At 36.9% G+C, this 14,636-nt stretch overlaps 1 protein-coding gene across 5 annotated transcripts in view; it reads right to left on the reverse strand.

The window, feature by feature from the left end:
• The window catches only part of NPFFR2 (neuropeptide FF receptor 2), a 47,201-nt gene that overhangs the window by 13,039 nt on the left and 19,526 nt on the right, over positions 1-14,636 (reverse strand). For 2 of the 5 annotated variants that reach the window (XM_070612782.1, XM_070612781.1), the window contains exons 2-3: positions 14,142-14,207; positions 3,467-3,792 (exon numbers count right to left, since the gene is read on the reverse strand). In XM_070612782.1, coding sequence (XP_070468883.1) covers positions 3,467-3,785 — 319 coding nt within the window. In that variant the 5' untranslated portion in view covers positions 3,786-3,792; positions 14,142-14,207. Of the gene's footprint in view, positions 1-3,466; positions 8,504-14,141; positions 14,208-14,636 lie in introns of all 5 variants that reach the window. The other 3 variants (XM_008507188.2, XM_070612780.1, XM_070612783.1) reach the window with 2 other exon arrangements.

Raw genomic sequence — 14,636 nt, forward strand, 5'->3', positions numbered from 1 at the left:
TATCTAGTTTAAAATATCCCCAATAACCTAAATAATCCAACTATATATATCTAAAAAAGCCATTTTATTATCTATCCAGATCGTCTTAAAATAGATGCTTGAGTGACTCTACTGAATAGAAACCAGAAGAGAGTGTGTCTTTCCAGTCCTAAAATTTGTCTGGCTGCTATAGTATTACTTTTCAACAAAAATGCAAAAAGGAGTGTATATAGCCATTGGTTGAAAATTGAAGAACAAGCATATGATTGATCTCATCTCCCTCACTAACATCCACTGAAATGACAGCACAGGGACAAAAAGAACATAAATCCAGAGAAACCGAGGGACCACATAATTACTGAATGTAAAGTTGAGAAAACAACACGACTGGCTGAATTATGTATAAATGCAATCAGATGCCGCCAGCTTTTCCCTGGGGAGGGGCGGAAGCATGGAAGTTACTCTCTGAGAAGGTGGAAGCAGAGGGGCTCTAGACTCTGAGTCACCACGTGCAGGTGGAGTAGGGGCCAAAATGATGTAGAAGGATTAAGTGAAAATATATGCTCCGTGTGCAATACCACTGGCCCAGAGAGCCACTCAGCTCCAGAATGCAGCAGCCAGCCTTATATTCCTTTAGCAGTAAGGCAGAGAATTTCCTTCTGGAGAAAGTGATCCTTCCAAGAACACTGACATGCAGATTTTGACAGTTGTGGATTTCCCAGTGAAAAGTCCAGACTAACGAAGCTGAGAGTTGGCCTAACCTCAAACCCCGAGCATGCAGAGGTTCAAGACAGCTATGCAGTGCTTCACTCTAAAACACAAGCAGCTAAGCAACAATTGATGTTAGGGAAACCTCAAATATGAAAGAAAGAGACTAAAACAAATAGAAAGGAAGAAACTTAGGGGAAAACCAATATGAATCAGGTAGATGAAAAACGACAAACAAACGAAAAATTATGACTAATAACCTCAGAGATTTAACACATTTTATTCATGAAACATGTGCACGATAGTACGAAGAACATGCAGAACATAAAAATAGCTCAAAGAATTTAAAATATGATGACAGAAATGAACAACCCAAAAAAGTCTAGAAGAGAAAGTGGACAAAATCTTTGAAAGTAGAACAATAAGAAGCCAAAAATGGAAGAGAAAAGATGAATAAAAGGGTAACCCAGGACCTCCAATATCTGACTAATACAAGTTGAAGAAAGGAAAATGGAAAAGAACTCTACAAGAAAATTCCCCAGCATTGAAGGGCATTCTATTGTTGATTGAAAGGACCTAGTTTGTATCTAGCATAATAAATGAAAATAGAAAGACTTATCCAAGGCCTAATTGCCTGACATTCAGAACACTGGGCATAAACAGAAGCCCTAAGAGCTTTCAGGAAGACGAACAAAATACAAATCATGAGTAAAGAAGCAAGAGTCAAATGACATTAGATTTTTCAGCAGTAACACCAGGTTTCTCAGCAATAATAACAAAGCAACCCTCTAAATATTTTGAGGGGAAAAAATGTCCAGCCTTGAACACTTTATACAGATAGGTATAATCAAGTGTGAGGGCAGAATAGAGATATTGGCAGACATACAAGATCTCAAACATCTTATCTCGATGTACTCTTTTTTAGGAAGCTAACAGAGGAATTAACCACGAAAGAAGAAGACAGAACTCCAGAAAATGGGATTGAGCACAACGAAAGGTGAAGAGAATTATTAGGGTCTCAGTAAAGGGACATCCCAGAACAGTAGCTGAGCTCCATGCCTGGAGAGCGAGGTGGCTGGGTAGCAACAAGAGGATAGAGAGCTCCTGGGGGGTATCTCCAGGAAAGAGATGCAAGTTACAGGTTACCTGATATGTTTGAAGGTATTGATAAGAAATTGACATTCCTAAAAGAGAACTTGAGGATACATTGCTGATAGGTAAACATCAAAAACTAAGAAAATCAAAATATGATGTCCTTATTAAATCCAGGGAAACAAAAAACACTTTACAAAAGAGAGATTGATATCTACCTCTCTATGTGGCTCAGCAGGAGTAAGATAGATATAATAACAGGAATGTATACTTGGAATATTGATTTAAGCAAAGACTATGATATAATTATATTGAGAGAGGAGATAAAGAGCGTGAAAAACATATTTGTGTTATGAAGTAGAAAAGGATTATGAAGACTAAATTACATTTTTTACAGTTTGAAGATAATATATTAGAATGAAAACACGCTCTTTAGAAATATGGTAGTAATTAACAAAAATAAAGGCAAATAATGCTGAAAGTGGCTGCCTCCTGGGAATGGGAATCAGGCAGAAATTTTTAAATAATAATTTAATTTAGGTATGAATGTTCATGGGGAAATGTTGAGAGCATTTCTTATTGGTGAAATAAGTTTCTTGAGAGCAATAATAATAATTTTTATTAATTATTTCACGCTTTTTTGTCTAAATGTACATTCTCAATATTGTTTTTAATGATAGACATCACAAAAACACAGAATCTATGCAGGGCATGATAGAATAGGCACTATAAACTCTCCCTGGCCCCACTCCAGAGAAAGGAAGGAAACAGAGGTAAACTCTAAAGAGAAACCTCTTATTCTTCAGTGAACTGATGCTGAATGCTACAAAAGGCTAAGAACTAGGATATGGCTCATGTTGCTCTAAATGTTATTGTTATGCTGCTATTGTTTCGTATCTTTCTTATACAAATTTGGAATATGAATATCTTGGGTACTGTTCATTAATTAATGCAAACAATATTTATTGTTGCTATGTACCAAAACTCTGTCAGGAGCTGGAGATACACTGTTCTGTACTTCCAGAGTGTCTAAGGCAGTGCTAAAGAAGTAGTAGTAAGGTGAGCCCAGAAGCACTTTAGGGTACCCTAAAGTACCTAGCCATTATTTATGTTGCACATGCAAATTACCACTGATGAAACTGTCACCTTTTGAGAAATCATTGGGACTGCTGCTCCATCTTCCATCAAAAACTGTTGGAACTCTCCCTAGCTAACCACAAAAAGGCCTAAATATCTAGTTATGTTAGATTGAAGACATTGCATCAATTGAAAACAGACTTACCAGTTCCTTGAACTTTACAGTCCATAACATTCTCAATAATATTTCTACCATATTGCATGTGCCCTGAACTGTATTAAGCAAACTCAAGATCTTTTGTAAGAAGTGCCAGATCTCATTCTCTGATGCCCTTCAGTGAACACTATAAAAATAACAGCCTCCACTCTTCATCTCTGTCGCTTGCTTTATTTTTCTCCATAATTCTTATTATTCTCTGAGTACTTGTATATCTATTTGTTTATTGTCTTTCTCCTCTTTTAGAATGTTGACCCCATGAGAACAGGTACCTGAGCAGTTCTTAGAACTCCATAAATACTTGTGAATGAATTGGTGACACTGCCATGGCTGCAGAGATGTGGGACAAACATTTCCTCATATCACCTTTGCACTGCACGCAACTCAACATACCTGCTATAATATTGTCCAGCAGCGTGACAGGCATACAGAATATGCCAACTAGTAAATCACTTATTGCCAGGTTCAGGATGAAGAGGTTAGTGACTGTTTGCATATGTTTCTTCCTCATGACAATAAAGCAAACCACTGTATTTCCCACCATGCACAGGAAGAAGATCAGAGAGTAGGAAATAATGAAGATTGCTGCCACTCGAGGCTCATAAAGATAGTAGTTTACATAGAAAATATTGATATCTGAGTGCTTGGTGTCATTGACACTCCAAATGTGATGCCAGTTCTCTGAAGAGTTTGAGTCCCATTTCTCCGTCATGATGAACCTGAACAAAGGAGAGGCAGAAAAGAAAAAGCCCAATTAGAAACCAGTAGGATATAAATTCTGTGCCTGAGTTTCAGAGGGGCCCTTTCAAAATCCTGTGGAATTTTGTTGGGCCTTCTAAAATAATCCTTAAATTTTGCATGGAACTGAGTTATAAATAAAGTATTTGAATTATTAGGATTTTAACCAAGAGCATTTGAAAATTCCACATTGTGCCATAAGTAACAATCATTATTATATTTTATTTCCACAATATACTCTTATTTCACCTCTTTCTCATATCTTCTATTCATTTGCAAAGTTTCAAGGGAAATTTTGGAAAATTCCCGTGTCTCCTACCTCCAGATATTGTAACCAGTCAAGACCTACTTGCTCTTTTAAGGCTAACTTACGTGCCTCTAACTTTCCTGATAATTTGAACAAGATGAGGTGTCTGCATCTTCAAAACTCCCACTGAAATAAGCTTATTGTATTTTCCTGATCCTGTTTTGGCTCAGTTAATTGAATATTCTTTTTAAATACTTCTGTATGCTGAAGTCACCATCATACTGTGAATTTCTTAAAAGAGGTCTAGGTTACTTGTCTTGGTTTCATAATTGGTTAGCTTATGTAATTCTATTTACATAACATGTAGCCAATAAATATCTTTATGCAGAATCTGTATATCTTAATGTGGATATTTCAATCAACCTTGTGTGTCAGAGGTCCCAGGAACACTCAGGTTTGGTGATTTACTAGAAGGACTCACAGGACTGAGCATATAGTGTATTCACAGCTAATACTTATTATAGCGAAATCAGCAAATAAAAAGGCACATGGGGTAAAATCTGCAGGAAACGAGGCACGAGCTTCCAAGAGCCCTCTCTCAGAGGAGGCACGTAGGGCATGCATAATTTCTCCAGCAGTGAGTTTGACAATGTGCGAACTGTTGTCCACCAGTGAAGCTCATTAGAGACTCAATGCCCACGGTTTTGAATTGAAGAGTAGTCATGTAGGCACCTTCTTCCCAGCACGTATCAAAATTTCAGACCCCTAGGTGGAAAGTCAGCACGCAGCATGAACTATGCTCTTTGTACAAACAGACTAGGCATAGTGAGCCACTCATCATTTAGGGAAACTTTATGTCAGTATAAATGACTGTTCGTGATTTAAGTTCCCAGACTCTAACAGGGCCAACCTCGCAAGCAGGCCTTTCTAAACACAGCAGTCCTAGGCCTTCTTGTTAAGTCTTTTTTGTGTGCCTTTTAAATTAGTAGGACAGAAGGTTATATGTATCTTTAAATGAAAATGAATTTGACAGTGGACTTATACAGCTGATCTCCCATATTCTCTTTTTTGAAGTAGTCTCATGGACTTTGAATCAGTGAGGATAAATTCAAATGGATCTCTACAGGTAGATAATCAGACCCTAGTTTTCAGAAGACTGAAGTATTTAGTGACCTCATCATTACTTTGCATTTTCCAATCTTTCACTAAGTACACATTTGTATCATTTTAAGGGAGTATGTTTATTCTTGTAAATACTGCATAAGGACTAAGATATGTATTATTCACTTGTGATACACAACTTTAGGTAGTTTTCTCTTCGTATTTTAGGTACAGAAAAGAGTAAACAAGATAAGTTACTAATATAAAATAAGTTGATAAAAGGGGACTACTTTTCTCCATTAGCTCCCGTTATTCTGCCATTTTATTTCTTCCCTTTCCTCTAATCTTAAAAATCATCTCTGCTTTTCTGTATTTCATATCCCTAAGCCCAAATAAAAATGAAAAATGAAAAGCAAAGTGAGTGTGGGATGAGGTGAGGGTTTGGAGAGGAAAAAGAGAAAGGAATTTGTGTAGGACTAGATGTGTTGTGCTATACAGAGTCAAGTTGGGAATGTCTTTGTGGCCCAGAACCTGACATTGAGAATACTTACCAGCTGGATAAAAATCATTTCAAAGTCTCCAAAAGTAGAGCATTCACACAAATATTTGAAGATATTTGTACCTGAGGCAAGGAATCACTAGAAATACAAATGAGAACTAGGTAGCTAAAAGTTATTGGTAAGAGACTTCTGTCCGTGGATTCAGTTAGAGCTGGAAAACATAGGAGTAGAATATACCATAAGACATAATGCTTTATATTTGCACATTCTTTTTTTCTTATACCCTAGCTTAAAGCAACCACATGTTTCCAAAGAAGATATGCATCCATGGTGTATCTGTTGAGATAAGGCTCTTAGGAAAGTTGAGATGGAACAAGATTTTCAAAACCAACCTGCATATTAACTAAACTCCATGTCACTTGCCTGAGAGAGAAGTGTCTCTTTTCCTCTTCTTCTGTTGAATTATTGAAACAATAAAAGTAGATTTTGTTTTGGGGGCCAACACAGATTTCACTATTCCTATTATTGACTTGATAACTATATTCGGCAAGACAGCACACAAAATGCAATACAGAGAGTCAACCAAAGAAAGTGTAGTATTTAAGTGTCCTTTCTTTCTGACATGCAATTGTAAAATTTTTGTATGTGAGGTCATAGCTTTGTCCATTAGATTGACTTATAATAATATAACTTTGTGGACAACATCATCACCCATGGTATTACTGTAGTGAGACAGAGAAAAGCCAGGTCCTGATTGATCCTAGGGAGGCCCACTTATTTCAGTTTAATACATCAAGGACAACTGCCCTTTGGTATTCATGCATCTGGCATCTTTCTGACTGGGCATTTAAAAATTCTATACATTTGATTAAAAAGATTTAAATGAAATCAACCTTTGGTTGAATACCTTTGAGACCAGAATTATTTAGAGTGTGCTCTGCAAATCATATTAATTGCGTAGATGAAATAATATAAAGAGTAAGAAAATTGTGTATACTAGTTGCAGGAAGGCAAACTTACACTCTGTCCTTACTGATGATTCAATGGTTTTGGAATATTTCATTAAAAACATGTGACATCTTTTTTAATAACAGAAAGTCTGAACTTTACAAATTAGTGTTTTACATACTGAGTAAATGAATGGTAAGCATGAGCCATTTTACCACTAATTAGTCTTATATTTTTTATTTCTACATGAAAAATTATGTGATAAATAAAATACTTGGTTGTGGGCTTTCTTTACCATTCCTTCATCTTCAACTCCAGAGAGGAAACAGAGAGGCTGGACTGCATGAGCTCCATTGAGAACCCCAAGTTACCACAGTTCATTCAGACCCTTACTCTTACCTTTAGAAACAAAGTTGAGGTTTTCAGGAAGAGAAGTCAGGGGAGGAAGTCATCTGAAAATTTTACCTGCCTGGAATCACACTTACCAAAACACTAACAGTGGACTACTCTGGGAGATAGAATGGTTGGACATTGTTATATATTTTTTTGCTTATCAATATTTCTCAACTTTTTTCCTGTTACAGATTTTTTTATCTAAAAAAATGTATTATCATATCATTATCTGAATCGCACTGTGGAGAATAAAACCAGATGCCTTAGCTTAAGTTCTTCTTATAAATTTACAATTATGGGAAGTCAAATACTGGCTAGTAATAGTATTATTTTACCTAAAATAGATATGTCTCCCAAATTTCAGTTAGGAAAGAACCCATAAAGACTCTAACCTATTAGGTTTAAATGTACAGTTTCATACATATCATATAGAGAACTGGTCATCTGAAAGAAGAGTTTATATTCTTTATTCTTGCATCAAACACTCAATTAAAGGGACCAAGCCGATAATAAACCGTGGGCTACCTAGACTGCCAGACACAACAAAGTCAACTATGGCCAATACTCTTTGTTTTTGTCATCTTCTCTCCTTGGGCTTTCCCTATTGCCTCTATTATTAATGTTATTATTATTAATTTTACTGTATTCTTCATTTTTTCCCTTTTTACCTCCATGTATTTATACAAGGACATAAGGACAGGAAGATGTCAGTATTTACTTCACCTATGTTGGATTATCTAAACTAAACTTTGATGATTATCATTAAAAGCTATTACAGTTATTAAGTAACCAATTCAATAATTCTGAATCAAGTAAATTAAATACAGTTATGACACCTTAGATTGCTAAAATAATTGAAAAGGAGAGACAGGGAAAATGGCAAGGACGGAAATACTGTAACGACACATACTCAAACTGAGAGTGAATCATTGGCAACAACTATGAGACATATAGCAATAATGCCTAATATTTAAATTTTCTAATCACTCTCGAATATATCACCTTAGGATATCAGTATCATGGAGCATAAGATGTCCCTCCTTTTTGCACCCCTTTTAACAACTAAAATTCAGCACCTATACACAAACAAAAGTGCCTCTGTGGGAGTTGTGGGATCTAGCACCAAACGTCAAGGGACCTGGGAGGAGTCTTGCCCACCTGTGCATCGCTTAGTAGTCAGAGGGCCCTCACTTGGGCTGTGGAACCAGCAGGAGCAGGTGAACTGGCCCCGCCCTTCTCAGCCACAGTTGGGGAAAACCTGGAGTGTGCTGAATTGGGAAGACACCTATGCGTGAGGGAGACTTTGTAGAAGTCCAGGTTTCCTGAGGAGAGATTCCAGTTCTCCGTTGGAGGAAAAATAGAGTTTGGAAGCATTGGAGAGGGTAAGAGGACTTTGGCGTGCCATCCTGTCAGATCTGCTGCTGATTAATGGCCAATATTTGGAGAAACCCTTGGACTTCTTTTGTTTGAAGAAAGAAGATTGGGTTCCCATGAATCTGTAATCTGAAGAAAAGAAGAGATGTGTTTCCCAGAGTGATACTGCAAGTTTTACTAATATCTGGTGTGTCAAATGTCTGCCACAGCTAAATGGTGTATTAGAGTGTTTGTAATTTCAGTGATAGAATTAAATGAAGACCAGACTTAGGCAAATGATGCTCCCCAGGATAAGGAAATGCTTTAGGAAGCTGAGCTGAAGCCTCTGACTGATACAAAACCTGTTAAAATTCATTGTCCAGAGGAGGAAGTGAACTTGACTTTAGAGACATTGCACATTCAACAAAATGTCTCCACCAAATCATATAAGAAAGTCCATATAACTATGCACAATTGAAGATGAACAATAATTGAGATGGCAAAAGCATATCAAAAGACCTTTAAAGAGATACAGTCACTATGAACATGCTTTATTCCTGCTCCTCATTGGGCTGTTCAAATCTTGATGGTCATCAATGTTTTAGAAATATTATTCTTTGTTTAAAATATTAAGGAAAGTGTAGTAAGACAAATAATAATAACTTGAGAAACAAAGAAGTATTAACTGAGGTTGGGGAGTGAATTGGTTGAAGGTGTTAAAGCAGCTGTCCAGTACTCCATTTCTCCCCTAAACATCTGGAGAATGCCCCCATGGAAAGAAAAGAAGACCAATGATTCAGTCTAATGCTCTTGTGGATATAATAATTGGAACTCAAGATAGAGTAAAGATACTTGGTAGGATGATGAGCCTTTTCTCTTAGAGTTTTGAATATGATATTCCTGTGTAAGTATTTCTCATACTAAATAGACACAGAATCTATGGTCTTACGAGGTATGACTCCCTAGAAAATGTCATGTAAGCTGGGCTATAAAACAGAGCTATTACATGGGCTGAACTCTCACTGTGTTATGTTGGGTAATAACACAAACCTTACCTGGAGACCTCATCTCTTACTCTGGGCCTGAGAGTGAGCATCTGATGCAAGAAGAGGAGTCCTAAGGAGCCACCCTCAATGTCCCAGACCCTCTTCTATTAAGCTCCTTGGTTGCCTATATTGTTGAAATTATTAATAAGGCATGAAAATGAGTAAAATCTCTGATTTCTAAAAAAGTAATTCAGGTTTTAACTATAAAATACAATATGCACACTGAATTGAATAACCATTCATATCCTTATATGCTTACAATCTAGTATAGTTGCCCATCTCCTACCAATTTTTTTACTTTACATTTTTACATAAATGTCCCAGAGAACAAAATAATGTTGCTTTCAAGGAGGTAGCATGTTCTTTTGGGATGAGAACTGTTTCACTTATGAAAACACTTTGAGGAAGTCTCTTCAGATGAGAAGGAGACTACCCACCTCCAACCTTACCCTCTAGGACATAATAACAGTGAGTAGAATAACCAAAGAGACAGGTGAGTACTTTATCATCCTTAAATTCCTTATTACCTTAAGTAGTTTATTATCTCTGAGTATTTTAATATCTACTCTGTGTGAGGCACTATGCTAATTGCTTTATATGTGTCAGCCCATTGAATCTTCCCACTATGAGGTAGCTGCTAATGGGATCCCAATATAATATATAAGATGTTAAGTAACCTGACCCAGCCTCCACAAACAACTGTAAGAGTTGGGAAACGTATAAAAGGGGTCTTGTAAGAGTGTGAAAGTCAGCAACATGGCTGGAGGGTGGGGGGCAACTTGAAGAGTTGAAAATTGACCAGAATGGAGTTCCATGAGATGGATGTGGGCAAGAAAATTCTAGAATCTATCATGTCTAATATTTAATTTTAAACTAACTTCTGTGCTATGCAGAAAACTACTCCCTGCCTATAACCCCAAATTGTCAACAAGAACCTATTAAACATAATTGCCTTTGTGGGAGATATTTTTCAAATATAAAGGGAAATGTTCTAATGTCTTTGTTAGTATAGGGCAGAGAGAAAAAAGCAGGTATAAAGGATAAGACAGGAAGAGGAATGCATTGAATCTATCCAGAGAATTCCTGGAGATACTGTGTGGGAGCTGGGGGGTGGGGAGGTGATTGCTGGATTCTCCGAAGCATGTGGAATGGAGACAATTTTATTTGTATATCACAACTACATTGAACAAGCATGGCTTGTAGGATGCAATGTAAAAGCAACTATATTTGTATCCTGCTGACTTTTTAATTTTATTATTTGAGGGTAATTTCTCCCTTGCCCCTGGGTGAAATTTGGAAGAAGTCTTACTACTTTTATAATCATTTTCTGACAATAAAAAATAGTATAGTAATTAATATGTCCAGTCTAGTGTAATAAACAAAATTTTAAATTTCTACCAAGGATGCCTCCTTGTCTTCTTTTCTCTTTGCTGACTTGCTCTACAATATTGTCATCCACATCTTGCCAATCTCAGTTCCCATCCTTGCTGGACTTGTAGGTGGACAAGGTTAGGCAGGTGGAAAGGGGCAGGAAAAGTCCTACTTTTCTTTCTAGGGTTGTCCTGAGGTATTCCTGGGACTGGACAGTTTTAAAGCTGATTCTTTCTTCTGTGGCACTTTCCTGAGCTCTTCAGAGACACTAAACTCTTACTGTGGATCTCTTATCTGCAGTTTCTCTTCATGTGAGGAAATTCATCTCTGGCTACTGCTGGCTTTGTCCTCAGCCTCAAGAAATCCTACAGGTCACTCTGCTGTAGAGCATCAGGGTTAACCACTGTCCAGGTGTGTCAATCACCCCTGGCCCACAGTTAACATTTATGTATCTTTTGTCCAGAAAGACTCCAGGAGTGTCGGTTGGCCAATGCCACCAACCCTGTTGCTCCTCTATCAGAGAAACAAACCAGCCAGCCAGGCCCTGGCACTTTAGATGTGTGAGGCTGACACAAGTCACTGTGTTCTCCAGAATACTAAGTACATATGTTAAACTCTGCACGTCTCCTTTAGTCCCTCTTCCAAGCATGAGTTGAGGGGCAAGAACCCCAGTCCTCCATCTTGCAAGTGGGTGACTTACGAGATCCCGGCAATCCTCGGCCTTTTTATCTCCTCAGCCTGAGGATAAATGTTCCTTGTTACCCTGTTTACAAGTCTGCACGATGGTCCCATATAATTGCTCTATTTAAGAAGAAAGTGATATATGGAATATATTTCAGAAAAATTATATTGTAAATAAGTAATCCTTTTACAAAGTATTGATTCTATTTAGAGAAAATTCCAATTATTTGGAAAACTGATAGGAGAAACATCTAATCTTCTAATTAGAGATAATAAAGAGAGCCTTTGTTATTACTATTAACAAAATTATTTTTATTTTCTAAATTTTGTACACAACAGCTTAAATCTTTTAACATTGTGATTTATTTATGGCAAAAAATCCATTTGCATTATATAAACATGTATTTGTTTAATATATGAATATAAAAGTGAGTGGACACAAATTTCTAACATGTATAAATGTGATGCTAATTAGTTCTTGTAAAATTCCTAGAGATGGATAAACTTCATTAAAATCATATATTTCTAAAGGAAAGAGACCTAGTTGATATTGATGGAGCTCTCTTGAAACAATACTAAAAGTAGATGTTCAAGAATTTTAATTGTGAAAAGTGCTCTCAAAACTGTATATAAATTCAGTAATATGCAGTTCTCAAAACTGTACATTAATTCAACAATATTTATTGTGTCTTTTATCTACTAAACACTATGCTTGATGATGAATGTACATTATGAATAGGGTATGCATCCTTGCTGCCCTAACAGAACTAAAGGCTTGACCACTCCATGAACACTAACAGAAAAGCAGGAGGAGCCTTACAATCTTAGCTTTAGGTTTGAAAGGACAAATACAGATATCATGGCCTATACCAAAACCAGAACACACGCAAATCACAAACCTACAAATCATCTTCCTTAAAATTGCTAATATTTATTTGGCACCTTTCATTTTATCAAGGCTTCTCCATTTGATATTTTATTTAATATCTCAGTCAGCTATTTTAAAGGTAGATTATCATCAGAAGTAATGCTGAAGCATCCACAGGATCAACACAATGTGAAAAAGATCTTATATTTGCACAAATAGCAAAATGGAACTTCTGCTTCTAGCCAAGATGGAATAACAGGGACTGGATTTACTCTCCCACCTGAAACAACCAAATAATGGACAAAATATGTTGAGACAATGGTTTGAAAGACAATGGGCATCAGGCAACACGGACAGTCATCACTGAGAGATGGGGAAAATGAGGTGAGCCTTATGATTGCCTGTCCCATCTTACTGATTTGAGAGAGTTTTGAGGCTACAGAGCAGAGAACGGGAACCCAGGCAGAACCCAGTGGACTCCCTGAGTTAAGGAGATGGAGTTGAAACTCCAGGGAGACTTAGGTGTCTAGAGTCCTCAGGATAAACTACTAGAAGGAGAACTCTCTCTCCTCCCCCTCTCCAAAGGATGAGTTTCCTGGAGCTTACATAGGGTCTAGAATAGTGTTCTTCCCGCCAACTGGAAAATCGCAGTAAAGTCTAGCAAGAAAGTTTAGCAATTCCTATAATTTCATTTCCACTTCTTTTTCTTCTAAAATTTAAGAATATTTTAAAATTGAAGACATTTAAAAATGTTATGCATACCATGAAGTAATTTTTGTCTGCCTCTGTATGGAAATGTCTGTCATTCTATGTCTGTCCATACAATGTTTTCAGTGGTGCGTGTGCCTGTAAATGTTTAATAACTGGCTTTCAAAACAACCACCACCGAAACACAACAAAAGCCCTGGTATGTAGCCTATATCCATGGTGTAAATACTCCCACCACGGCTAATTTCAATCTACCAAGGCAACATCCCTGAATGAGAGGTGGGAAGGGATGTACAGAGTTAGTTCTCACAGGCCAGTACAAGCCAGAGCCAGCACACCATGTGATACATCTGAAGTTATGTCCACCAAAGGTTAACAGTGGGTGCTCCTCAGTGTTGCGATTTTCGATTTATTTTCTTCTTAGTACCCTTCTGAAAATTGATTTTATGGTTAACATGGTTCCATCATTTGTGTTTCATTATTTATTCATTAAAAGAAAAAAAAAGAAGGGAAAGCCTCTAGAAGAAGAAAGATGTAGAAATAATAATCTTTAACAATTATAATTGTTTTATTCATTTTGGTATAAAAGATAGGAAACAGATGAATAAATGAGTAGATAAATATGTATCTTTGAATATATATGAACACACATATATATAAGTGTATATGTTGCCTTAAATTTCCTTAAAATTTATCTTCCCTTAAATATCAAAAACTACATATTTTCACTAATATGTTAGAGACACTTAGATAAGAAAATAAAAATAGGGTATTTTAGAAATAAAGGGTTAAATAAATATGCAATTCAGTTCACAAATTAGGCAGGCAGCCCGAGAAATTCACCACCAACTATCTAACTGACTGGCTAATAAATGCTAGGAAAAAGCGCATGATTTATTTCTACCTATATTTCTGAGATAAGCCTGTACGTTAATGTCTCTCTTAAATATGTAGAGCCCTGGCCCATGGACTGTGAAAAATCCAGTTCTCTCTTGAGGGGTGTGGAAAAAAAAAAAAAAACAGGCTCAAAATGGAGTCACTTATGCTAAGCCCCACCTTATTAAACCGAGACAACCTGATCACAGTTTCCGCTCTCCCAGAAATGGAATCTTACCAGTCAATCAGGAATCCCCAGATCAGCAGTAGTTAGGTCATCTGCCCAATAGACCCCTGCCTGCCCCTAAAGAAAAGAAACCTTGCAATAATCAATCCATTTCTTGCCCAGTATAACTTCCTTGTTCCTGCTCCCTGCTGCCTGTAAAATTTCATGCCTTCTATAGCTCTTCGGAGCTTCTTTCTGTCTGCCAGATTGGATGCTGCCTGAACCATGAATCATTGAGTAAAGTCAACAAGATCTTCAAAATTTGCTCAGTTGAATTTTGTTTTTTAACAGGGGATGAAATGATGAAATGGGCATCTGATTCCTTCTCATCCTAGATTCTGGCTCTCATTAAATTCTCCGTTCCTTTTGCCTTCTGGGTCTCTCCCCTCTCATCTTTCAGAGCACATTTATGTTAGGCTATTTGATCAGGGATGATGCCAGGGAACTGCAGCAGAACCAATAATGGAAACAACCTTCAACTGAACTTTAGACAGCGTTTTTCTTAAA

This window comes from Equus przewalskii, chromosome 3, assembly GCF_037783145.1.
Source record: "Equus przewalskii isolate Varuska chromosome 3, EquPr2, whole genome shotgun sequence".
In the NCBI taxonomy this organism is placed as follows: domain Eukaryota; kingdom Metazoa; phylum Chordata; class Mammalia; order Perissodactyla; family Equidae; genus Equus; species Equus przewalskii.